Genomic DNA, 27,207 nt, shown 5'->3' on the forward strand with positions numbered 1-27,207 from the left:
CTTGACAAATATCTAACCATAAAGACCTAGAAGTCCAGATTTCAATCTAGGATTCTCAGACTCTTAGGACTTCTGTGCTAGAACGTGACCGTGTGAGCAGAACCACTCCCCAGACCTGTCCCCTTCTCTTCCCATGCCCAGACCTGTCCTATACCATCAGGGACCTTGCATGCCCATGTTTGGTCACCCGAGCCTGCACATCCAAATGCCACAAGCTCCCACCTACACAAACAGCCATCGGTCATCATTTGGGCCTAGGTTGCATACAATACTGGAGAGGTCAGCCCTTGAGAGAACAGTCATCAGTCAAAACCAGCGCACATTCCTGCAACCGGCTTGGGGCCATTTGACCAGCAAACTTTGTGATTCTGGGTAACCAAAGAACATTCTAAAACGAATAGTGCAGGACACGTGGGCACATTCTCTAAGTCCACCAACTCTTTACATTGTCTAAGTCCAGCAACTCTTCTGACCCTCTAAAACTCAGAACTCCTCTTGCCTGGGTCTATGGAAGGTACTTCCATGAAGTATTGGGATCTCTTTAAAAAAACTTTTAAATCCTTGCCACAAAAGAAGCCGTGATTATTTGAAATATCATTTGCATGTATGTCACCTCTCCTTGAATGTAGAGCCACACCTAAGCTCCTGCCTTCCTCATTACTGTGTCCCTGACACCACAGAAGAGGCTGTCTCTCAAGTACACTCAGCCTCCTTCCCCTACAGCTACCTGCCACCTGCACCTTTCCTTACCCCCTTCCCCCTTGGCTCTGGCTGAGTTCTGTGGGATCTCGGTTACAGGTGCAAAGCAACAGTGAAGAGGAGGAGAGTCAGAGTCGCTGGCCCAGCAGACGCAGGCACCCGCCCCACCACCAGACTTTTGCTGGCAAAGACTCGTGAAGTAAGTGGGCCTCTCTCAGGCAATTCTCAAACCTGGCTGCACATTGTCATCAAATGAGGAAGGTTTTTAAAAAAACACCCATAATAAAGGGTCCCACATCCTGTGGTTCTGATTTAATTGGAAACCAATGACTAATTATTTTAAGCTTCCAGGTGATTCTATTATGGCTGGAAAATACTTCTCTAGATCAATGATGCTCAGGCTTTGGCAGCCACCACAATCACGTGGAGGGCTTGTTAAAATACAAATGACCGGATCCCAACTCCCAGAGTGTCTGATTGAGTTGGCCTGGATAGAACCAAAGAATTTGCATTTCTAAGAAGTTCTCAGGTGATGCTATTGCTGCTGGTCTGGTAATCACAGTCTGAGAAATGCTGTTCCTGAGACATTGTGTAGAACCTTAATATTCAAAATGTAGTCTACAGATACAAGCAGCATCAGCATCCCCTGGGATTTTGTTAGAAATGTGGACTGTCAGCCCCTACCCCAGACCTAATGAATCACAGTTTTACCAAGATCTTTAGGTTAGATAATTCATTGCATATTGAAGTTTGAAACGTATTGTAGTAGAAGTTTTGTAACAGGTGAGGACCAGCCATGGCAATCAATATCCCAATACCTGCTTTCAGCTATGTTCTAATCAGCCCATATCATTGGACTCAGAGCAGACTCCTCAATGTACCTCCCAGTCGTGCTCATTTAGGGTCTGATCCCCTTTCTGCAACTACAGTCTGATGAACATACCTCTCCCTCCCCTTGTCAAAGCAGGAAATGAATTTCACACTGTTATTTATTGCAGCTAAAATTTCCTGCCTCCAGATATGAGTTTTTCAGTATTAATTTTCTTTCAGAGGTATCTCTTATACCTTTAAATAGTTTGGCCAGTAATTTATTATTTAAACTAATGAAAATTAGTCTTCCTGTAGTTTTAACCACCCATCTACTACAACCACAAAGAAAATGACATAAGGGATAATGGTATTTTCCCCAGATAGTATAAATTAAAATCTTTATTGAATTAAGTAAATAAATCTTGCTTAGAGATTCCTTTGTTTTGGATATCTGGGTACCATTTTCTGCATTTTCTAGTCTAATTGTTTTCTTGGCTAATACTCCAAAATATCAGTGGTACTTGCTCAGACACACAAATATATTTACAACTCTAACTGTTTTAATTCTAATTCTCTGTGGTTTTAGGAATCTAAAACTCTTCTTTCTCTTTTACCTACTACCAACATCTCAGGGTATATGAATCATATGTATATACTTAGTCACCCACAAAAGAGGTAAATAGCAGAAGGCATCAATATGTCATACGCACTTCAGGAAGTTTCAGACGGTTTCAGTTGCTGGTTTGGCATGTTAGGAGTTGGAAGTGGCCACTCTGCCCAAACAATAAGTAAAAAGCTGAACAGACTGAAAAATTAGTAACTGTTCTAGACCCATCAGAGAAGTGGGTCACAGGGCAAACCACTTCCCCTCAAATTAGAGAATGGGCAAATACAAAGATTTATGACTTATCGGAGCAAAAACCCCAAAGCATAAACTCCCCCAGGAATCAGAACCACAGTAGAGAACCCGGACAATAACCTAGGAATTACTGGATGCTCAGCACGGACCAGTCTGAGAAATAAAAACTCTAGGGAAACCCAGTCATTGGGAGGCCCCTTATTTCTGGGAGTCTTACTTCTAGGAGCTCAACCAGGTTCTCACAGGAAATACTGGAGAAAAATCCCCTAGTGTTTCCAACAGGGGACGGGAGAAAGGAACCATTTTGAAATGCATCAGAGCGTTCTATTCCTCTTAACAAAGTCTTCCCTCGGGAGAAACGAGATACCAAAAACCTAACCGGATGAGGTTTTATCAGAGACTAACCGACCCGAAGGAAGGGAAACACACAACTCCAGCCTACTCTAGACAACCTGTCCCATCAAAGGGGACAGAGAGGACTGAGAAGCACAGGTGAGAGTCACAATCCAGAGGCACAGGCTCACTGGGAGACTCAGACCTAACCATAAGACCTTGGAACACTTCCTTTCTCCCTAAACCTTACCACCACATTACTAAAAGCCTATTTACATCAATTTCTTTTACTCAGTGCATCGTGTCTAGTTATTTAAAAAAAAAAAAGACATAGTAAAAGGCAAAAACAGGTTGAAGAAACAGAGAAAACATTAAAACCAGTCTTAGATATGACAGGGATGTTAGGATTAGCAAACTGGAAATTTAAAACAACTCTAATGATAAGGGTTCTAATGGATAAAGTAGTCTGTGTGCAAGAACAGATGAGAAGAGAGATGGAAATCCTTAGAATAAAAAATAAATGCTAGAGATAAAAAAATGGTGTCACAGAAATGAAGAATGCCTTTGATGGGCTTATTGGTGGACTGGACATGGCTGAGGAAAGAATCTCTGAGCTTGAGACTATAGCTATAAAAACCACCAAAACTTAAAAGCTAAGAGAAGAAGACTGAAAAAAAATAGAAGAGAATATCCAAGAAATGGGACAGTTACAAAAGGTGTAACATATGCATAATGGAAATTCCAGAAGGAGAAGAAAGAGAGAAAGGAATAAAAGAAATATTTGAAACAATAATAATTGAGAATTTCCCCCAAATGAATGTCAGATACCAAACCACAGATCCAGAAAGCTCAGAGAACACTGAAAAAATAAACGCAAAAAAACCCCCCAAAAATCTACACCTAAGCATGTAACTTTTAAACTACAGAAAATCAAAAATAAAGGGAAAAATCATAAAAGAAGACAGAAGGAAAAAACACCTTACCTATTAAAGAAGAAAGATAAAAATTACATGCAAATTCTTCTCAGAAAATGTGTAGTATATACTCCACAGGTAGGTTCTTGCCAAGAACTGAATATACTCTAAAATACAGCACTTTGCTTAAGTGTTGTTTGTCCAGCAGATGTCAGGCTTGCACAAGAAAAATGCCAAGATGTTCCACAAAGCAGGCTGTGTGCAGGATTTATATGGTTATACACTTCTGGGCAATCTATGCAATGCCCAGAATGCAAGTTCCTCTCACAAACCTGTCCCAACTTTGTCTAAAGGTTAGCATTTTAAAATATCAGAATTGAATTGCTAGGGAGAAAGTATTGCTGGGAGTCACACATTTCCAGTACCTAACTAGATTCCATTTTCTGCCTGTGATGCGGCTCCATTACAGCAGGAGAGATAATGGTTTAAAATGCTGTATTTTATTGATTCTAAGGCACACATTTTTCCACATTTTAACATCTCTGAAATTAGGTTGTGCCTTAAAATTCATAGTGTCAGCCAATTTAGTTGTCTTTTTTTGCCTCCTTAAGTGAAATGTAAAATAATTATCAGTCTTACAAAAGATGGTTTATCATAATCAATGAAATAGAATAAATTTATAAATTAAATACACTTTTTCTCTCAAGTAAATTAGGAAAATATTTTGTAGAATTTTTTTCTATAATTACCTAGAAAAATAAGAGATCTCTTCTTTCCTGACACGTCTTTGGCTGAGAAAGGGGTCACAGTAATTCCCACATTTTTCCAATGTCCTATGCATTTGTTTAACCATCTTTTCACAAAGCTATAACCTATTTCTCTCAATCCACTCCTCTATTACCCTTTAAGAAATCTCAAGAAGAGGGGAGAGCTATAGCAACAGCTCAGTACTGCCAATATTAAAGCCTGTGTGATAAATATGGAAGGGGGAAGTTCACTCCCCACAATCAAAGGCAGAGCTAAGTGGGATAATTTTTTCAGTTCTGCTGGGAAATAGTCCCACTTCTCCCTTGTTCAGAGTCTGTAATTATTCCCTGGAGATTAATGATCTTCCATTATAATGTCGTTTCAAGTCCCAGGTATTAACTACTACTTGTTAGTAGTGGATAGGAAGTGGTAGCAGCACTCAGCCAGCCACCATGTAGCATTGTGCAGCCCGTGCATTGCCCAGAGACACCCAGCTGAGCAGGCAAATGGGAATTAGAATCCTGCTCTACTGAGCTTGCCATCCAAAAACTCTAGGGCTTTCATCTTCTAAGAGCAAGTTCCAATTTTTTCTAATTCATTCACATAAGGTGAGTGCCTTTCTGTAATTAGCACGAGGGCAGTGCTGTGGTTTGAATGAATCCCGCAAAGTTGATACATTGGAACCTCAATCCCCAATGCAGTGCTGAAAGGTCAAACCTTTGAGAGGTGATTAGGTCATGAGGGCTCTGTCCTCGTAAATGGATTAATGTCACTATTAATCCATGTGGGAGAGGATTCGTTATCTCAAGTGAGATTGTTATAAAACCGAGTTTGGCTGTGTCTTGCTTTCTTGCTCTCTCGTGCTCTTCTCCCTCCATCTTCCACCATAGGGTGATGCTACAAGGAGGCCCTCACCAGATGCGGGCTTTTAACATTGGATTTGCCAGCTTCCAGAATTGTAAGAAATAAATTTCTCTCCTTTAAAAATTGCCGTATCTGTGGTATTGTTATGGCAACATGAAATGAAGTCAAACAGGCACCTTTTCTATTGAAAGAGGACCTTGACCCCCAGCCAACAGCTTTCTTCACTTGCCACCTTCTCATTTAGTGTCTGCTTGGAAAGAGGTTTTAATCTTCCTCCAAGTTCCTGAGGAAGGATGACCCACATCTTTCCTCATGATTTCCACCATGCTCAAAAATGTCAAATTCACAGCGCTTTCTATTGGTTTCCTGTGTTGACATTTAAACTACTTGACCTTTATCATGCTTATCAGAGGCAGAGCCAAGGAGAAAGTTTTTATATTTTGTTGTTCTTTTTGTTTCTTTTACCAGATCTGAGGTAGCACAGGCCAATATTTATTCTCTTTGTGAAGTGACCATACCTAGAGGTGGAAGTTCATGTTTTTGGTCAACCCTGCTGATGGCAGCAGAAGAGACAGGAGGGACTAGGGGGGAATGTTCATTCAGAGCACAAGACAAAGAAGAAAACTAGTTTAAGACACCCCCAAATGGTGGGTAACTCAAAGCACTATCTGTTTTGTGCTTGGTGGAACCTATGTAAGTTGGGTAGCTGCAGTCTTCTCTTTGATGTATGATTGTTCTGTATGATAATATTACCAATAACAGCAAATATATGTAGGTATTACTACACAGCAGACAGAATCCTTAGCACTTATGGATATTAAATCATTTCATCCTATGATATAAGATCTTTCATTATTCCCCATTTTATAGATGATGATACTGGACACAGTTATTTTTATATCAGAATAAATTCTGAAGAGGGACTGTCAGATGTGAAGTGTAGGAAGAGATTAGACAAGGGGAAGGGACAGTGGGAGCACATCATGAAAATGTGAATATTTTTCCACCTCATTTACAATTCTTACCAACATTGTTTTGCTTCTGTTGGGAAAATATAATTAAAAACAAAATCTCCTCCCACCCCAGGAAATTGCTCCACAAAGGTGCAAAAGAAAGAAAGCAGTTTTATTTTTGAATAAGCATTGAAGCAGACTATGGTATGCATTACAGAACATCCACTAAACAGATTGCAAAGACAGAATGAAATCTTACCCTTGTACGTAGCCAAGCAGATACAACCCATTACATGGCTGTTGTCAAATAAAAATAATTTGTCCTCAAGTAAGAAGACTTAACAGAATCATCTGTGGCTCACAGTTCACCCTAGACTTACCTGGCAATTGGAGTGGCCATCTGTGTCAGTCAAGTGGCTTTATGCAAAGAAAAAATAAACTTCTCATATTTTTAAGGCAGGAAGTGGTTTTGCAAGTTAAAACAAAGTGCTTAAGTTAGACGCCCACCTGCCCATGGAGACTGGAAGAGAGAGGTTCTATCTTCCTTGATAATTACATCTCAAAGGGATGGTTGTCAACCTTTGCCCATTTTTTTAATTGGATGATCTATTTGTTTGTTTTGTTACTAAGTTGAAGACGTTTCTTATATATTTTGGAATTATCATTTATTGAAAGAAGACATACAAGTGTCCAACAGGTATATCAAAAGATTCTCAATATCACTAATCGTCAAGAAAATGCAAATCAAAATCACAATGAAATATTACCTTAAACGTGTTAGGATGGCTATTATTGAGAAAAAGAGATATGTGTTGGCAAGGATGTAGAGTAACTGGAACTTCTGTACACTGTTGCTAGGAATGTTACGTGGTGCAAAGGCTATGGAAAACAGTACTAAGTTTCCTACAAAAATAAAAAGTGGAACTACCATATGATGTAGCAATCCTATTTCTGGGTATTTATCCAAAAGAATTGAAATCAGGATCCTGAAGAGACATTAGCACTCCTGTTTTCACTGCAGCACTATTCCCAGGACTAAGATGTGGAAAGAAACTTAATGTCCATCAGTGGATGAATGGATAAAGAAAATGTGACATATATATACAGTGAAATATTATTCAGCCTTTAAAAGAAAGGAAGCCTTGCAATATGTGATGGCATGGATGAATCTTGTGGACGTCATCTCTCTATATAAGACTTACATAAGACAGTATTTCTGAAAATGCTATACAGTATAATTACTAGAGGCTCTTTCTACCAGAAGGACTGTGTAAAGTAGTGTGGATGAAGTCAGGACCTCCTCTTTGCACATCCTCAAAAGCAATGCTTACATTGCTTTCAATGTGAATGTTGACACCTGAAGTTGTGTGCCTTGGCAGCGTTGGAAGTAGCCTTGGTGATCCATTTGAACTACAACTTAGAAAATGGGGATTATGCCATGCAAATAGAGATTATCTTTCTGCCTTCCACAGCCAAGGAAAGAATGAGACAGTATAGACAAAGGGAAGACTGAGGAAGAGACAAGAAGATACAGCAGTCTTCTTTTGTCTGTGGTTTTGCATTTTGTGATTTCATTTACCTGAAATCCATTTTATACTTGAATGGGCTCAGGAAAAGAAAAGGACTTAACAAGATCATGCAACTAGTTAGTATCAGAGCCAGAACTAAGGCCCAGGTCTCCTGAAATTCAAGCCAATGCCATTTTGATCACAGCGTATGGCCCTGATTGAGCAGGAGTTTAGGCTGTTACTGTGGATCAGGGCAAGCCTCACTACCTGTACTTGGATCTGACCTTCATCTACTGTGTGCCTTGACCCTTTAAGCTAAGTAGCAATTCTCTCACTACCTTTGTCACCACTGAAATGTACTTGCCTTCTTGTAAACTCACCAGCAAGAGAAGCATTATACGGAATAAGCAGAAATGTTCACAGGATGCTTTGAGCACATAGTGTAGTGAAAAACATGACAAGAAAATCAGTAATTATTAATACTTTTCATTAAATGCCATAAGGACCAGAAATTAACCTCTCAGAAGATCACATTACTTTTTTTAATGATATGTGTTGGCAAAGATGTAGCAAAGGTAAGTCTGGACAGATGCGTCCAACATTGAACGGGGAGAAGACGAGTGAGGAGAGTAGAAAAAGGAAAAGCAGAGTATTGATATTCTAGGCAGAGAAAAAGATAAGTTCAAAAACAGGTGAATGGAATATCACATTGTGTTCTGACACTACACCTTATGCCTAGTGGGAGAAAGGGGATGTGCTGGAGAAAGATCAAAACTGAAAATAAGAAAGATAAATAGAAAGGAAGTTATAAAACAAAGTCTCCTGTGTTATTTTAAGTGTTTTGATTTAGTCTAAGATAGGAACCCACTGAAAAATTTACAAAGGAAGTGATGTGATTAAATTTGTCTTTTAGAAAGATGATTCTGGCAGAAGTATGGGAAATGGACTGGGTAGGAAGCCAGCGGAGTAAGGAAAATAATTTAAGAATCGACTGCAGAAACCTAAGGAGAAATGTGATGATCAGAAATAAGCTGAAGGCAGTGGGAATGGAGGGGAGGGTGAGTGAGATTCTGAGATATTTAGAAGGTAAAATGTCTAAGCCAGGACTGATTAGACTTGTGTTTGGGGAGGAAAAATGGAATAAGGACAGAAAGAAAGATAGGGCATACAGGTTTCCTCTTGGGCGATTAAATGGATGTACATATCGTTTTATTAAGAATGAAGTAAAATAGGAATAATACTTTGGAAGGCAAATATATTAAAGTATAATTTTCAAAAAGGTAAAATAATGACTCTCATGCAAATGTAGATAAACATGTTCAAAGACTTTACTCAATTCATTAATTACTAAAGGTACCAGCAATATGCTTGACCTGGTCCAAAGACTATTTGAGAAGTCAGTTTATACAGAGAGATAACTTAATAGATTGCCATATTAGATACAAAACTGGTTAATATTCAGTAACAGCATAAACTTTATCTCTCGGATTACTGGTTCCACTGGATGGAAATTCTTTGCATCTCTACCCAACATAAATCTCTAAAGTAATCTCTGCCCTTGCAAAATTGTAAAATAGCAGTGTAAATAGAAAGTCAAGATTAACACTGTACTGAAAGAATATCTAGTTATCTTGTTTGACTATTTAGAAAAAGCTGATGTGTTCGTATCTGAACATGGTGAGTGTAAGGTACTTCTAAAATACTATAAAAAAGAGGCCCATGTCTTCATTGGTTTTCTGTTGCTATAATAGAACATTACAAGCTGGTTATTTTACTTTATAAAAGAATTTATTTACTACAGTTCTGGGAGCTGGGAAGTCCAAGGTTAAGGGACCACATCTGGTGAGGGACTTCTTACTGCTTCATAACATGGCAGAGAACATCACATGGTAAAAAAGCAAGCGGATGCCCTCTCAGCTCTCCCTTCCTCTTCTTATCAAGCCAACAGTCCCATCATGGGGCCTCAACCTGATGAGTTTATCTAATCCTAATTGTTTCCCTAAGGCCTCACCTCTTGATACTATCACGATGGCAATTAAATTCCAACATGAATTTTGGAGGGCAAACTCAAACAGCAATCCATAAGGCAGTTGGATAAAGGAATCTAGAAATTGAGGTTTTTGGAGTTCAAGGCTTACTTATAATAGGTGAAGGCATGAGGAAACATAGCTTACCCAAGAAAGTATGCAGAATCAGAATCTGAAGTAAAAAAGAAACTTAGAAATATTAATATTTAAGGATTTATCAAGAAACAATGTATATAAAGGAGTAATATTGATTAGAAAAAAAAAGTTGCAAATAGAAACCAAGTGATGTTTCTCTCAAGAAGGAGGGTGTAGTCTTCAGTAACATTTACCATAAAATATCCAATAGGAAGGAGAATGCAAAGATACCGTTGTATTTGTGACTAGATAACAATTACTAACCTTGATAAGAATATTTTTATTTGGGTGACAAGACTTTAAAATATTAATATGAAAAGTGAGGAAGAAATGATGAAAAGAAAGTAGGTAAATAATTTTTTTCTAGGATGGGGAAAGTTTAAGCATACAGTAAATATTTCCCTGGAAGGAAAGAATCAATAGAATGGGAAAGGCCATGGTTTAGGAGGGAAGGGATTGTATTAGTCTGTTCTCACATTGCTATAAGGACCTACCTGAGAGTGGGTAATTTATAGAGAAAAGAGGTTTAATTGGCTCATGGTTCCACAGGCTGTGCAGGAAGCATGGCTGTGGAGACCTCAGGAACTTTCATTCATGGCAGAAGGGGAAGGGGAAAGAAGCACATATTCACATGGTCAGCAGGAGAGAGAGAGAAGGGGGAAGTGCTACACACTTTTAAACAACCAACCAGATCTCATGAGAATTCACTCACTGTCATGAGAACAGCAAGGGGGAAATCCACTCCTATGATCCAGTCACCTCCCATGAGGTCCCACCTCCAACACTCAGGATCACAATTCAACAGGATATTTCGGTGGGGACACAGAGCCAAACCATATCAGGGATGATGATGGTGTGAAGTCACTGAGAACTGGGATGAGATGAGATCCAAGGCACTTTTGGAGGGTGTAGCTAGCCATAAAGTAGTGTGACAGATATTTCTCTGAGATTAGAGGAAAGACAAAATGGAAAAAAAATTATATGTGTCAATACAGTTATATTGGTCATCTGGAGAGGAAGTCAAGAAAAATTCTGCCTATTTCTTTCTCTCTTTTTCCTGTAGGGTTATTACTAAAAAGTGTGAGTCAGGAAAAGAATGGTAAAAATTTGAGAACTCTACTATGGGGAAAAAACAAGAGAAATAATTATTAATAAAAAAATGCATTGCTAGTTGAATAGGTGAATAATATTAGACTCATTTCAAGGTGCAGAACATGAATTGATAGTGGTTTAGTGATATTCTCCAACAGTGCTCAGCAATCTATACAAAAGAATAAAGGTATAAATATATGCTTTTATAAGTATTAAACAGTAAGAGGTAAATTCTTGCAGGAATCTCACCTCATGATGAAAAGAGCAGAAACCCTAAGTCACATGACTCTTTGCTGCTGCTGCTAATGACTTTAAATATCACTTATAATACTGAGAAACATTTCCACAGCTGAGGTATGAAAATTCCTACTAACCTCAGTACCCAGAGTTGTTTCAAAAATGCATAATATGTATCTTTTTTATTCCCATTGCAGGCTTTCTCCACCACCACAACAGCATGTGGTCTGACAGAGGTGACTTCATAGAAGAACCTAATTCCAACCTCTTGCAGGAAACTGCACTGCCCTCAACATCCAGCCCCTACACCTTGGTCCTCCAAACCCCCAAATTCTGCAAGAGAAAGGCAGCATGGTACATGGGAAAGAAGACCAGACTGAGCGATTTGGAATCTACATCCTAATGCTGCCACAAGCTGCATGCACAGAAAAAGACCTTAGGCACATCACTTCATTTCTCTGTACACTGGTGTATCTACTATGTATGTATTAAAATATATAATATGGACCACAGTAAACTGAACAAAGCCTTAATTTTCTCCCAAGCTTTGACATTGCCAAGGGCAGTCAGGAGACTTCAGGATCAAGTTTAGGGGACAAGTTTGTTTCTAATACTTTCAAAGGGCCCAAGCTAAGAGAGGAAGGACATCTCACTTTCTGGCTCTAAAAGCATGGTTCATCTCACAGTAGGATTCCCTCTATACCTCTGTTCATCCCTGTGTTCCTAACTAAATTCCAGAAAATCTTCCACAACACTAGACTCCTATCTTTCTTCTTGAGACCTCCCTTGAAGAAATCAACTTGGAGGCTCCTCCTTAAATCCAGTTTCTTTCTCAACCCAAAATTTTGCATCTTTATAGAAAAAGAGATAAGTAGGATTCAGAGTCTCTTCTCCTAGCCATTGTGGGGGAGGAAAACACTATTTCTGCTGGCAGAAAACAATACAAATAATTTTTTTTTAAATCATGGCATGTTTTTAAAGCTAATTAACAGCTGTAGTTTGCTTTGGAAGTTAAATGTTTTGTCAATAAACAGGGCTTGAGCACAAGCAGTGCTTTCTTAGGCAGTATGTGGTTTCAGAGCATCTTGGACACATTTCTCCGCTGAGAAAACGTTAGTATTAATAGGATGGGAGAAGTAAGATACATGCATTTCCAGAAGTGTATTATTTGGCTGCCTAATAAATTATGAGACAAAAAAAAAAAAAAGACAGGAAGAGAGGGACTTGAAGGAATTTGAGGGAAATCATAACCAAAAGTGAAAAGGAAAAAATTACACCAGACATGATAAACAGAAGTTGATTTTGTTCTGATACTATTGCCAGCATTAGGGGAGAAGGCACAAACTAAATCTGATACCTAGTGAGGCAGAGACAAAGGGCTAGGGTGGAAAAATTTTAAACCATCTGTGTTTACTAATTCGCCATACCAAAAGAAAAAAATGAACTTTCTCCTATTAAGATAGTTTTGCAACTTGGAAAAAGCCCCTATTCCAAGTTTCCTACCCTTCCCACCCACAGAAACCAGGAGACAGGGCACAACCTTCCTTGATGTTTGCATTTCAAAGAGGTGGTTCTCAGGTCCTAGAGAAAGATATTCCTGAGTTGTAAAACTGGAAAGAGGCTGGGAGAAGATTTACATCTCAAGAAATAGAAAGAACTACCATGAATTTTCTAAAGCAAATATTCTTAAGGGAGGTCAAGGGCCTGAAGTCAGGAAGAAACCTATTTGGGCAATCTGAGGGGAAAGTTAAGGCTATCTTGGTCACGAGAGAACAGAAAGAGCTGAGAGTATTTCATTTAAAGAATGATAAAGTCCATTCTCACACTGCTATAAATAAATACCTGAGACTGGGTAATTTATACAGAAAAGAGGTTTGATAGGCTCATAGTTCTGCAGGCTGTACAGGAAGCATAGCAACATCAGCTTCTGGGGAGGCCTCAGGGAGCTTTAACTCATGGTGGAAGGCAAAGTGGGAGCAGGCATCTTACATTGTGTGAGCAGGAGGAACAGAGAAAAGGGGAGGTGCTAACACTTTCAAATGACCAGATCCTATGAGAAGTCACTCACTATACAGTACCAAGGGGAGATGGTGCTAAACCATTAATGAAAACTCTACCCAGCAATCTAATCACCACCCACCAGGCCCCACCTCCAACAATGGGGATTACAATTTGACCTGAGATTTGGGCGGGGATGCAGATCCAAACTGTCAGGCCTCTGAGCCCAAGCTAAGCCATCATGTCCCCTGTGACCTGCACGTATACATCCAGATGGCCTGAAGCAAGTGAAGAATCACAAAAGAAGTGAAAATGGCTGGTTCCTGCCTTAACTGATGACATTACCTTGTGAAATTCCTTCTCCTGGCTCAGAAGCTCCCCCACTGAGCACCTTTTGACCCCCATCCCTGCCTGCCAGAGAACAACCCCTTTTGACCGTAATTTTCCACTATCTACCCAAATCCTATAAAATGGCCCCACCCCTATATCCCTTTGCTGACTCTCTTTTCAGACTCAGCCCACCTGCACCTAGCTGATTAAAAAGCTTTATTGCTCACACAAAGCCTGTCTGGTGGTCTCTTCACAAGGACACACATGACACAAACCATGTTAAGAACCTGAGACTAACAGCATCCTTGATCCCATCTCCATGAGGAAATGGGTTGGGGCTGCAGAATGAGGCAATCCCCACATTCAGTTCTGCCAAACACTACTCCTCAACAACTGAAAGTGGACAACTGAAAGGCATCTAGGGAGCGTGTCTATCAGAGACCTCATTTTGGAGGTAGTGGGGTATGGTCAAGATAATCTCCTCTGTTCCCTAGGGGCTTCCTAGTCTCTAGTCTCAGGCCACACAGTCCATGAGGAGTGACTGATGGATCTGCACAGGGAACACTAGGGAGGGAGAGAGAAACAATGCATGCTTCCCTGCTGCCCTACCCTCTCCACCCACGTCAAATATTCTGAAAGAACTGAATTGGTGAGAGTGAATCTTTTGCAGCAAGTTCTATTATTAACCCTAAGAACAACGACTTCCCTTGCTCCCCTGCTGCCTTAGCTCTCTCCAGAACTGCCTGGCTCCATCTCCTCCAACTGACTACTTGGGAGTACCAGACTCCTCTGCCAGCCTCCCCAGCCACAAAATGTCCTTAAGTGAAGGGACGATGAGGCAATAGAACAACGGAGTCTGCACTCCAAGGGAACTGGCTGATTGCTGCTGGACAACGGCTCATTGTTTCTAGCCCACTCTGCAGTTCCCTCCTCTCTCCCATGTGAGTGACAGAAGCTGGGTGGATGGCAGAGCTGCTGCATCGTTTAGGAAAAGTGGATTAGACACATGGCAATTCAGTGGCTTCTTAAGCGGAGTGCAGCACTGCAGTCTCGATAAAGTTGTAGGCTTGTTTACAAGCTGTAAACCAAATTGTTACACTGTGAACTTAGCAAAACAGGGGCTAATAATTCCATTCCCGATGGGTAAACTGAGGCTGGAAATTACAGACTATCACAATTCAAAAGGACTAGCCCAGTTGTCTCATTGAAAAGAAGCAAAAAAGGGCCAGAGAGAGCAAAGGAATGTGATCAAGATCGCAGACTGGCATCCAGGGCTAGAGCTCTGTTCCTATGGCCATGAGCAGAAATGCTTTTTTTTTTTCTATTATATGCATTCACCATGTTGTCCAAGCCTTTCCCCTAATTCTTCACTGTCCCCTTTCAGTGCTAACTTATCTCAGCCATGACTTTCTCCCACCCCCCATTTCTATCCTGCATTATCTGAAAGCCCTGTAGAAGGAAGAGAGGCCAATCTGGGAAATAGGCTGCTCTCAGGAAACAGGCCGGAGCTCATAAGTGCTGCCCAAAAAAACAAAAAGTGACAAGTGTATGTATGCAAATTAGAGTTCCTAAGTGAATTCTAAGGGGAGGCCAAGGAAAGCCAAGGTCATTACAGGGAGCTGATTCCAAGGAAAGTGACATTGGTGGAGAAGCATTTAGGAGATCACTATCCTGAGTTACAGAAAGGCCTCTGAGGCTACTGGGTGGAGCAGGGCAGTGGGGACTGCTGGGATGGGAAGTGAGGGAGAGGAGGCATTCATCTGGCTTGGAGAGGATATAGACTGTTAAATTTTAAAAATAGGAGACTATTCGCCTGAGGCTGTGACTGTAATTTGAGTTGCTTTCTAACAAACTGCAACCTAATTTAAGAGCACAGGACTACCTCATCTGAATTCTCAGATATTGCACATTCAGTTCCAGACCACTGCAATAAAGCAAATATCGCAGTAAAGTGAGTCATATGAATTTTTAGTTTCCCAGTGCATATAAAAATTATGTTTACACTATAAGGCCATCTATTAAGTGTGTGATAGCCTTATGTCTAAAAAAGTATACATCTTAATATTAAAATATTCTATTAATTACTAAAAAATGCCAAGGATCATCTGAACCTTCAGCAAGTCATAACCTTATTGCTGGTAGAGTGTCTTGCCTCCATGTTGATGACTGATGACTGATCAGGGTGGTGGTTGCTAACGGTTGGTGTGGCTATAGCAATTTCTTAAAATAAAACAATAAAGTTTGTGCATTGATTGACTCTTTCATGAAAGATTTCTCTGTAGCTTTCAATGCTGTTTGATAGCATTTTACCAACAGCAGAACTTCTTTCAAAATTTGAGTTAATCCTCTCAACCCCTACTGCCACTTTATCAACTAGATCATCCATAAGAAATAACTCCTTTTTTTTTTTTTTTTTGAGACGGGGTTTTGCTCTTGTTGCCCAGGTTGGAGTGCAATGGTGTGATCTGGGCTCACTGCAGCCTCCACCTCCTGGGTTCAAGCGATTCTTCTGCCTCAGCCTCCCAAGTGGCTGGAATTACAGGCACACTCCATCATGCCTGGCTAATTTTTGTATTTCTAGCAGAGACGGGATTTCACCATGTTGGCCAGGCTGGTCTCCAACTCCTGACTTCAGGTGATACACCCACCTCAGCCTCCCAAAGTGCTGGTATTATAAGCGTGAGCCACCGCGCCCGGCCTCGTTTGTTAGTTTTATCACAAGCAGCTATTCCATGACATCTTCAGGCTCCACTTCTAATTCTAGTTCTCTTGCAATTTCCACCACATCTGCAGTTATTTTCTCTACTGAAGTCTTGAACCCTTCAAAGTCATCCATGAGGGTTGGAATCAACACCTTCCAAACTCCTGTTAATGTTGATATTTTTACTTCGCCCATGAATCACAAATGTTCTCAATGGCATCTAGAATGGTGAATTCTTTCCAGAAGGTTTTTTATTTACTTTGCTCAGATCCATCCATTTTGTAAAGCCTTACGAAATGTATTTCTTAAACAACAGAACTTAAAAATTGAAGTTATTCCTTGATGAGCTGCAGAATAAATGTTTTGTTAGCAGACATGAAAAAAATTAATCATCCTGTACATCTCCATCAGAGCCCTTGAGTGGCCAAGTACATTGTCAATGAGCAGTAATATTTTGAAAAATAGTATTTTTTTTCTGAGCAGTAGATTTCAACAGAGGGCTTAACATATTCGGTAAACCATGCTATAAAAAGATGTGCTGTCATCCATCAGGACTTTTTCCATCTACACAGCACTAGCAGAATAGTTTTAGTATAATTCTCAAGGGCACTAGGGTTTTTGAAATGGTCAATGAGAATTGGCTTCAACTTAAAGCCTCCAACTGCATTAGACCCTAACAAGACTCAGGCTGTCCTTTGAAGCTTTGAAGCTGGATATTGATGTCTCCTCTCTAGTTATGAAAGTCCTAGATGGGATCTTCTTCCAATAGAAGGTTGTTTTACTTACACTGAAAATTTGGTATTTAGTGTAGCCACCTCCATTAATTACCCTAGCTAGATTTTCTGGATAATTTGCTGGAACGTTTACATCAGCACTTTGCTGCTTCACCTTGCACTTCTGTGTTATCAAGAGAATGCATTTCCTTAAACCTCATCAACCAACCTCTACTAGTTTCAAACTTTTTTACTGCAGTTTCCTCACCTCTCTCAGCCTTCATAGAACTAAGAGTTTTATGAAGTTCATAGAAGAGAGTTAGACTCTTTGTCTGGATTAGGCTTTGGCTTAAGGGAATATTGTGTCTTATATGATCTATCCAGATCACTAAAACTTTCTTCATATCAGCAATGAAGCTGTTTCAGTTTCTTATCATTTGTGTGTTCACTAGAGTAGCAATTTTAATTTCTTTTAAGAACCTTTCCTTTGCATTCACCACCTGGCTGTTTGGTGCAAGAGGCCTAGCAGTTGGACTATCCCAGTTTTTGATATGGCTTCTTCACTAAGCCTAATCATTTTTAGCTTTTGAGTTAAAGTGAGAGATATGTGACTCTTCCTTTGGCTTAAACACTTAGAAGCCATTGCAGGGTTGTTAATTGGCCTAATTTCAATATTGTTGTGTTTCAGGAAATAGGGAGGCCTGAGGAAAGGGAGAAAGATGAGGCAGGGGGACAGCCAATTGATGGAGCAGTCAGAAAACACACACAACCTGTATCAATTAACTTTCACATCATATTTGGGCAGTTTGTGGTGTCCCAAACAAGTACAATAGTAACATTAAAGATCACTGATCACAGATCGCCATAGCGTGAAAAAGTTTGAACTATTAGAAGAACATCCACAATGTGACACAGAGACGTGAAGGAGCACGTGCCGTTGGGAAAATGGTGCTAATAGACTTGCTCCATGCGAGGTTGCCACAAACCTTCTATTTGTAATAAGTTCAATATCTGCAAAGTACAATAAAATAAAACACAAGAAAATGAGTATGCCTGGAACGTTTTCGGTAACAAAAGCCAATTACAAGTAATTGAACTTCAACCAATCACAGGCAGCCAACTCACCACATCATGTCCAAAAAAGGCAAATGCTTTATCACACCACATCCAAATAAGGCAGATTCCTAGCTGTCAGATGATATCTCTACTCAGCTTCTGTGTGTAGCCTGTAAAAGTTCACTGTTCACAATGCTTGGCTGAGCTTTCTGAACTTTGTCTGGTTCTGTGTTGTATTAGTCAAGGTTCTCCAGAGGGACATTACTAATAGGATATATGCATATATGAAAGGGAGTTTCGTAGGGAGAACTGGCTCACACGATCTCAAGGTAAAGTCCTACAATAAGCCACCTGTAAACTCAGGAAGAAAGGAGCCAATAGTCCAAAAGGCTCAAAAGCAGGGAAGCCGACAGTGCAGCCTTCAGTCTGTGGCCAAAGGCCCAAGAGTCCCCAGCAAACCACTGGTGTAAGTCCAAGAGTTCAGAGGCCAAAGAACCTGAAGTCTGATGTCCAAAGGCAAGAGGAAAGGAAGGAAACATCTGGCATGGGAGGAGGATGAAAGCCAGAAGACTCAGCAAGCCAGCTTATCCCACCTTTTTCCACCTGCTTTGTTCTAACTGAGCTAGCAAACAACTGAATGGTGCCAATCCACATTGAGGGTGGGCTTTCCTCTCCCAGTCTAACTCAGATGTCAGTCTCCTCTGGAAACATCCTTGCAGACACACCCAGAAACAATAATTTACCAGCTATCTAGGCATCCTTCAATCCAACCAAGTTGACACCTAATATTAACAATCGCGTTAGTGCTGACTGATGCATGCATCATTCTTTGCTCAAATGAACTCTTTTAAATAAAATTTGTCTAAATTTTTAACAAGGTCTCCAGAGTTGCTAAAATCTAGGGATTGAGTGTTTATTTCAAGTTAACTCTTCCCAGGTATTTGGCTCTGGTTAGATTCAGCGACAGCTCAAGAGCACCCTGAGAGTTTCCTCATTTGTTAAAATGGGGATAATAATATAGAGGTTGCTTTCCTCTCAAGTTATTGTTGTGAAGATCAGACAAAAGAATAAGAGAGTGCTTTCTAAACCATAAGTCAAATATATACCAGGGAATTATATTTTTTCACAAGTTGCAGTTTAAGGCACAGCTACTCACTTTTCATATTCCACCACTCCCTAAACTTACCAGTTATTGGATCAATATTTTAAGAAAAAAATGCATTGTTCTGCCTTTTTACCTGCTGACTTTCAACAGGGTGAGTTAGGATGCAGTGATCTGTGTAAGGGTGCCTTCTGATCTTGGCACATGCAGGAGGAGTAGAGAAATGTACACAGGACTGAGACTAAAGAAACCTTGATTCTTGTCTCATCATGGCTCCAACCTGCTGCCTGACCCTGGACAAGCCTCTCTCCATCTTTCAGCCTCAGTGTTCTCATCCACTTCCAATTCCACCTGCAGCAGCCCACATCTTCTATCTACCCCTTTCCTGACATAATTTTTCTCCATAGAACTTACCCTATTTCACATTTTACATTTACTTATTTAATGTGTTTATTGTCTCTTTCTCCTTAGTAGAATGTAAACTCATGAGGGAAGGTATTTTTGTCTTTTTTGTCCACTACTATATCCTCAAGGGCAAGGCTAGTATTTTATGTCTGAGTCTCTCTGTGACTAAATACATGAATGACTGAAGACTAAAGATATTCAACTAGATGACTTCAGATTTACCAATATTAATTGTTTGAATCTTTGATTTAGTCATGAGGTATTTTTCCATGTGGTTTCTTTCTATCTTGCATTATCCTCTCCCAAATGAATTATAAGAAATGCTTCCACATTCAATGAGCTTAAAAACAGCCAGAATGATTCAAGTTAGATCTAAAGGCTTTCTTATACACTGAAATGAATTCTATGTTAGTTCCTACAACAGAAATAGATCTCGATTTTTCGATTTTTCCATTTGAATAAAATGTGTTTCTCAATGTATATTACTACTTACTAGAATGCGGGCACTTGGCCCTTCTGTTCATATGTATGCCCAAAGAAATAAGGTAAGCAATTTGAAAGTAGGGCCTTAGTAGCTACCCAACAGAGCAGTATGAGGGAAGCCAGGGCCCATTTCCTGTCCTTGAGAAGTCTAGTTCATCAGAAAGAAGTGATCCTGCCCAGTTGCAAAGAGATGAGTGAGATTTGTTTTTGTCTAAGTTTATCTGTTACTAAAAATGCCTTAAAAAGGCATTGGGCTGTGCTATAGATTTGAGTTTGTTCCCTCTGAAACTCATGTTGGAATTGTATCCCCAGTGTGATAGTGTTGGGAGATGGGGCCTAGTTGGAGGTTTTTAGGTTATAAGGGAAGATCCCTCCTGAATAGATTAATGTTCTCTTGTGGAGGTCAGTTCTTGTTCTCTCTTTTCTCATAGGGATAGATAAGTTTGTGGGAGAGTGGTTTCTTAAAAAGAGCCTGGGGGCCGGGCGCGGTGGCTCAAGCCTGTAATCCCAGCACTTTGGGAGGCCGAGACGGGTGGATCACGAGGTCAGGAGATCGAGACCATCCTGGCTAACACGGTGAAACCCCGTCTCTACTAAAAATACAAAAAAACTAGCCGGGCGAGGTGGCGGGCGCCTGTAGTCCCAGCTACTCCGGAGGCTGAGGCGGGAGAATGGCGTGAACCCGGGAGGCGGAGCTTGCAGTGAGCTGAGATCCGGCCACTGCACTCCAGCCTGGGTGACAGAGCAAGACTCCGTCTCAAAAAAAAAAAAAAAAAAAAAAAAAAAAAAAAAAAGAGCCTGGTTTCCTTGGTTTCTCTCTCTTGCTTCCTGTCTCACCATGTGATATGTTGTTGCACGACCTGCCTTTCTACTTTCCAACAAGATTGGAAGCAGCATGAGGCCCTCACCAGATACAAATGCCCAATTTCAAACTTTCTAGCCATCAAAATTGTGAGGTAAATAAACCTCTGTTCTTTATAAATTACTCAGACTCGGGTATTCTATTATAGCAACACAAAAAGACTAAGAGACTATTTCAGTTTGTCTAGTGGGTGTCAGGATGACTCAGCTGAAGAAAGAGCAGACTGAGTAGGGACTGAGTCATTGCTTACATATCTAAGCCACGTTGTTACCTGCAAAAAATGGAGAACGGATGTTCTTCCCTGCCAAAGAATGGGAGGAGAGAAAGAGCTAAGATTTCAGCATAACAAAGTTAAGACTAAACCCAGAGGGAACTAATTGTCAGAAATAATGAGGAAGTACATGATTACTGAGCAAGATGCTAAAAACTTCTGCTTTGGAAATTCTTGCAAACAAAAATTCTCCATAGAATTCAAAGGGCTGTAAGTTCAGAAAAACCTTTAAGAATTCATGGCAATGAAAAAATGTGGGCCGGGCATGGTGGCTCACACCTGTAATCCCAGCATTTTGGGAGGCCGAGACGGGTGGATAACCTGAAGTCAGGAGATCGAGACCAACCTGACCAACACGGTGAAGCCCCATCTCTACTAAAGATACACAAAAATTATCCAGGCGTGGTGGCGGGTGCCTGTAATCCCAGTTACTCAGGAGGCTGAGGCAGGAGAATCACTTGAACCCGGGAGGTGGAGATTGCAGTGAGCCGAGATCACGCCACTGCACTCCAGCCTAGACAACAGGAGCAAAACTCTGTAAAAAAAAAAAAAAAAAAAAAAGAGATGTGATTAAAAATCAAATATGCATGTAGAAAGGTAGAAGTATTGGCAGTGGAAAGGGATGATTAATTCCTGCTGATCAATTTTTGAGGTCCTACTCGAGAGTCTATTATACTTTCTTCTTAGAAGAAAAATGGTTGAAACCTCTTCATCCTCAATGTGTCTGTACCCCTGTGAAAGGAAAATAAAATCTCAGGACTCCAACTCACTATACCAAAGGAAAAAAATAAAGCTTTGAAACTGAGTCATGTAAAATGCTGACTTTCCTTTTTTTCCTAAACTGATAATGAGACAGGAGGACATATATCTACTCAAGGGGCCTCCCTCACCCTGACTATGTAAATTAACAGCTTATCTTCACAGGTATGGAACAAAAGGAAACTAAAAATTGTCCCCCTGTCGTCCCTGAGATGAATGTATATTTGACTTCTGTTCTATGTTTACTTTACCTTAAGCAAAGTACAGATTTATGAAGTGCAAGACAAATGTATAATTGGCTATTCCTCTACCTTTTCCTTTTCACATGTAACAGGTAGATTCAGTGATGGCTAACCCAAGCCTCACAAGAATGTGACATACTCTCCCTTTTTTTTCCTTCTTCCTTTCCCCACCCACCCACTTTTTCCACTTTAAATATTGAAGCCCTCAAAATCCTCTTTGGAAAAAATTGTTGGCCATAGATCCTACTGTGGCTTGTGTCTCTTCTTCCTAGGGACAACCTCAACCTTGACAAAATGAACCTTTAAATTAATAGAGAGACTGTTTTTTGGTTTACAAATTGGCAACCATGATGAAATTCTGAGTGGAGGTGGCCCTGAACATGTGGCAAATCTCCTATCAGTGCCTGGTACCAACTTGGGCTATTTTTGTTGCTCAAACCAATAGGACAACTTGCTGAGGTCTAGAAGCTTCATCCTCTCCAGCGAAGCCCCGATCTCCCAAAATTGGGGGGAGATCTAAGGTTTATTTTGCTGTTACAATTCCATTCTGGAGTTCTGCTTGTTTCTGGAAAAGAAGGTGACTTTTCCTGCTTTTACAATAGTAGAGAGCAGTCTTTAGCCTGAGCCTCATTCCTGGATAACAGCTAAGTTGAGATTCTGTCTTTAAAAATTCTCTTTAATGACTAAGTTAGTGCCAGAGGTATTCAAACCAGAGTGACTCCATCTTGAATAAGGGATGGGTAAAATTAGGCTGAGACCTGCTGAGCTATGTTCTTAGTCACAGAATGAGAAAGGAGGTTGGCACAAGATAAAGGTCACAAAGACCCCACTGATAAAACAGGATGCAGTAAAGAAGCCAGTCAAAACCCAACAAATCCAAGATAGCAATGAAAGTGACCTCTAGTCATTCCCATTGCTCATACACTAACTATAATACATTAGCGTGCTAAAAAGACACTCCGAACAGCACCATGACAGTTTACAAATGCCATGGCAATGTCAGGAAGTTGCCCTATGTGGCCTAAAATGGGGAGGAACCATCAGTTCCAGGAATTGCCTACCCCTTTACTGGAAAACTTATAAATAATCCACCTCTTGCTTAGCACATAATCAAGAAACAACAATAAAAATAGCCAAACAGCTTTGTCTATGGAGTAACCACCCTTTTATTTTTTCTTAATAAACTTGCTTTCATTCTACTCTGTGGACTCACCCCTAATTTTTCTTGCATGAGATCTGAGAACCCTCTCTTGGGGTCTAGATCAGGACCTCTTTCCACTAACATAAAGATTGACAACCAGCTATTCTTAACTTCTCTTTGCAATTAGAGTACTCAGTAATCATATAAATTGTGTGAGCCCTTCTATAGTTAAGTCATAACCTTATTAATGCTTATTGGCTTCATTGGGGAAGTTACCCTTTGTAAAGATGCTCAAAAGCCAGGAATATCAGCTATTTGCCTTAGCTAAAATCTGGCAATATTGAGACAGCCAGGTGAGAAGGGCTCCCTGGCAAAACTCCAGCTGGCCTGCACACTGGGAGGAGTGCACTCTGGGGTAGAGCCACAGAAGTTCATGGCATTTGCAGTGGGGAGGAGCCTGACCTCTCCTCTTCCTGGGTGGAACCTGGGATTCAATCTGCAAGACAGAAAGCACACTCTCTCACTTCACCAAGAGTCTGTTTTTCCTTTCCCTCCCCGCTTTTCACCCAATAAAACCTTTACACACCCTTCAAATTGTCTGCGAGCCTAAATGTGGATCAATATTCTACTTCTGAGCAATTATCCTGCAAATCCTGCCAGGTGATGGGAATAAATAGAATGCCCATCACTCAGAGGTTTCCTTTTGGAAAAGTAAGACCAAGGGAGCTAACCAAAGCCAAGCACCACACACCCAAATCCTAGCAAGCATAACTATAGCTACCAGTTGTCTGGGTGTGTTACAAGACATCCTTTCCTCTTTCTTGTTGGAGGAGGACTCAGTCCCACTGTTTCACTTTAGCATTTGGCTTACGATAAGGAGTCCATGCAAGTCCCCCTGAAAGATATTTTTGTCCCAAACTCAATTCCAAGTTTTGAGTTAAAGCCCTAGGAAGGAAAACTGAATCTGAGGGATCCAAAGGCAGATGATAACAGAAGTTAAAAGGCACAGTGCAGGTGAGCATTGCGGATTCCTGATGATTAAGCCAAGCTTCCCATTTAGTGAATAAAGGTCACATTAGTATCTATGGCATAAATGAAGTCTAGGAAACCCAAAGCTACTGACAGTAAGTGGGAAAGAGACATGGGTGACAGCACATTTTCCTGTTCTCTAGATCATTTCTTCTTCATAGGTGCAAGCCACCTTAACACCCATAGCAGTGCCTGCCAAGGTCACCAGGAGTTGAGGATGCAAAGATGGAAGAGGGAAAGAAGAAGGCCTTCCTTCTTAGATGAGTAGTCATTCATTTTCAGTATGTACCCCTCTTGAATGCATCCTGAACTCCTGGGACTCCCTTAAAAAGCACCTTTTTTCCTTGTTCCTTCATTGCTCTGTCTTCACTGATAATTGTGTCTCTGTACTATGGGACACTCCTCTCAGATGCATCCTCCAAACTGGAAAGAGTTGATTTCCCAAACCCTAAACTGGTTGGCTTAGGATTGGGCTCAGTGGAAGGGAACCCAAAAGCCTGACATGCCCACATAAGGGTAGTTTTTACCACTCAGGCTTTCGACCTCCCTCTCCTCTTGCCATTTTGGATGCCCACATGAGAGGACCCAAAATAATTTCCAACAGCCTGGGATTCCTTCGGGAGAAACAGAAAAGTCACTACAAACTCCTTTTTAAGAGGAACCTCTGTTTTCCTCATGGAACCCTCAGAGTTGTAAGCAGAGAGATTCTTAAATCTAAAACTTCTCTTTATTGTCATAAGTCATACCTCTATTTAAAGTGTTTTTCCTGGCTTTCTTAACTAAAATTTACTTACACCATTTCTTTTTCTATTTCCTTGGTTTGAGCATATAATGATCTTTTAGGCCCAACTTCTTAGCTCCGTACTTTGAGATGGAAATTCTCTATCTGATTTCACCTAAGAGTTGTTGCTTTAGAATGCAAATTTACAGCTGCCTAGCTGACAGTTGCCTAGGGCAATGAGACAGGCTCTCAGAAAAATTGCAAGTCTACAATGGGGCAGAGAAAGTTTGAAAACTGTCAAAATAATAATCTTATAAATCTATAAGATCCACTTCGGTCTGCCACTATATGTCTATGTATTTATACATGTCAGGTGTATATAATGTTTTACTACTGAAATATATAAAACAGCTCTAATTGGCTTAAAGAAAAAAGTACCTAAATCAAATATTTTATCAGAAAAATTAAAACTTTAACTCAAATACAATTCAGTTCACATGACTTTAGTAATCTTTGGTAAAGATAATTTTTTAAATCTTTGGTAAAATAAGATAGAAACATCTTCAAATTAATTTAGCAGATAAGATACTATCTCTGCTAAATGTTTTAAGATATAAAATTTTGCTTACAGATCTATTTAATGTGCATACATACCAGGGAATTTCAAGGGAGTGATTATCCAAAAACCCAATGAGGTCCAGATGCTTACATACCCTTCTTCATAGAAGAAGGTGAGATGGGGAGTGGGTATTGGAGTACTTGATTTTTCAGGAAAATATGCTCTAGGAGAGGTGGCAGGAAGGGGAAGGGTAGAATTTCACAGTAAGCAAAAGTTGTTTCATTATGTAGATAAAGTCTCCCAAGTAACCCCTCTGAGTTACCTTCAGAAGAATAAATGAAAAGCCTGTCTGAATGTGATGACTTCCAGTCTTTTCTCTTCTCTAATAGTCAATATTTCCTGGTTATTTGATGAGATTACCAGGGAGAAAATCTTAAAACAATTTTATTTCTTTTGTAAAGAAGCTCCCCTAGTCAGAATAGGAAGTTTCTCAGTACTTGGAAAAGAAAAAAGATCAGAAAGGCAGGGGAAAGTCAGAGAGATACCTTGGTTCTGAGGGTTTTTATTTCCTTTAATTCAAGCACTCAGCATGCCAAAACACCATATTTTGGAGCATTATCTTCTAAGCCCCAAAATGGCATGCTACGGTACACAGATTTTGAAATAGTTAAAGCTGTTCATTATCTCTCATATGGGCCAACTTGTTTGCTATGTTCAAAAATTTCTTCATAGAAACTACAACTATAGCTCATAATTGCCAGGACTCTGAACCCAACCAAGCCATCGCATCCCCTGTGACTTGCACATATACACCCAGATGGCCTGAAGTAACCGAAGAATCACAAAAGAAGTGAAAATGCCCTGCCCCTGCCTTAACTGATGACAATTCACCACAAAAGAAGTGAAAATGGCCAGTCCTTGCCTTAAGTGATGACATTACCTTGTGAAATTCCCTTTCCTGGCTCATCCTGGCTCAAAAAGCTCCCCCACTGAGTGCCTTGTGACCCCCACTCCTGCCCACCAGAGAACAACCCCCCTTTGACTATAATTTTCCTTTACCTACCCAAATCCTATCAAACGACCCCACCTTTATCTCCCTTCACTGACTCTCTTTTCGGACTCAGCCCACCTGCACTCAGGTGATTAAAAAGCTTTATTGCCCACACAAAGTCTGTTTGATGGTCTCTTCACACGAACGCACATGACATTTTTGTGCTGTGACTTGAATCGGGGGACCCCCCTTGGGAGATCAATCCCCTGTCCTCCTGCTCTTTGCTCAGTGAGAAAGATCCACCTATGACCTCTGGTCCTCAGACCAACCAGCCCAAGAAACATCTCATCAATTTTAAATTGGGTAAGTGGTCCCTCTTTTTACTTTCTTCTCCAATCTCTCTCACTATCCCTCAACTTCTTTCTCCTTTCAATCTTGACGCCACACTTCAATCTTTCCCTTCTCTTAATTTCAGTTCCTTTCCTTTTCTGGTAGAGACAAAGAAGACGCGTTTTATCCGTGTACCCAAAACTTTGGCGCCCGTCACAGACTCAGGAAGACAGACTTCCTTTGGTGTTTTTTTTTGTTTGTTTTTTTTTGTTTTTTTTTGTTTTTTTTTGGAGCAAAACTGCAAGTTTATTTTGGTCACCTAAGGTGTGGGGAAGA

General features: G+C 40.3%; 1 protein-coding gene across 3 annotated transcripts in view; it reads left to right on the top strand.

Moving 5' to 3' along the window:
- TESPA1 (thymocyte expressed, positive selection associated 1) overlaps positions 1–12,443 on the top strand; it is a 35,548-nt gene extending 23,105 nt beyond the window's left edge. For all 3 annotated transcript variants that reach the window (XM_033221783.1, XM_033221784.1, XM_033221785.1), the window contains 2 exons: positions 799–898; positions 11,376–12,443. In XM_033221783.1, the coding sequence (XP_033077674.1) occupies positions 799–897 (99 nt within the window). In that variant the 3' untranslated portion in view covers position 898; positions 11,376–12,443. The remainder of the gene's footprint in view (positions 1–798; positions 899–11,375) is intronic.
- Positions 12,444–27,207: the final 14,764 nt, after the last annotated feature.

This window comes from Trachypithecus francoisi, unplaced genomic scaffold (assembly GCF_009764315.1).
Source record: "Trachypithecus francoisi isolate TF-2019V2 unplaced genomic scaffold, Tfra_2.0 Lachesis_group11, whole genome shotgun sequence".
Taxonomy (NCBI): domain Eukaryota; kingdom Metazoa; phylum Chordata; class Mammalia; order Primates; family Cercopithecidae; genus Trachypithecus; species Trachypithecus francoisi.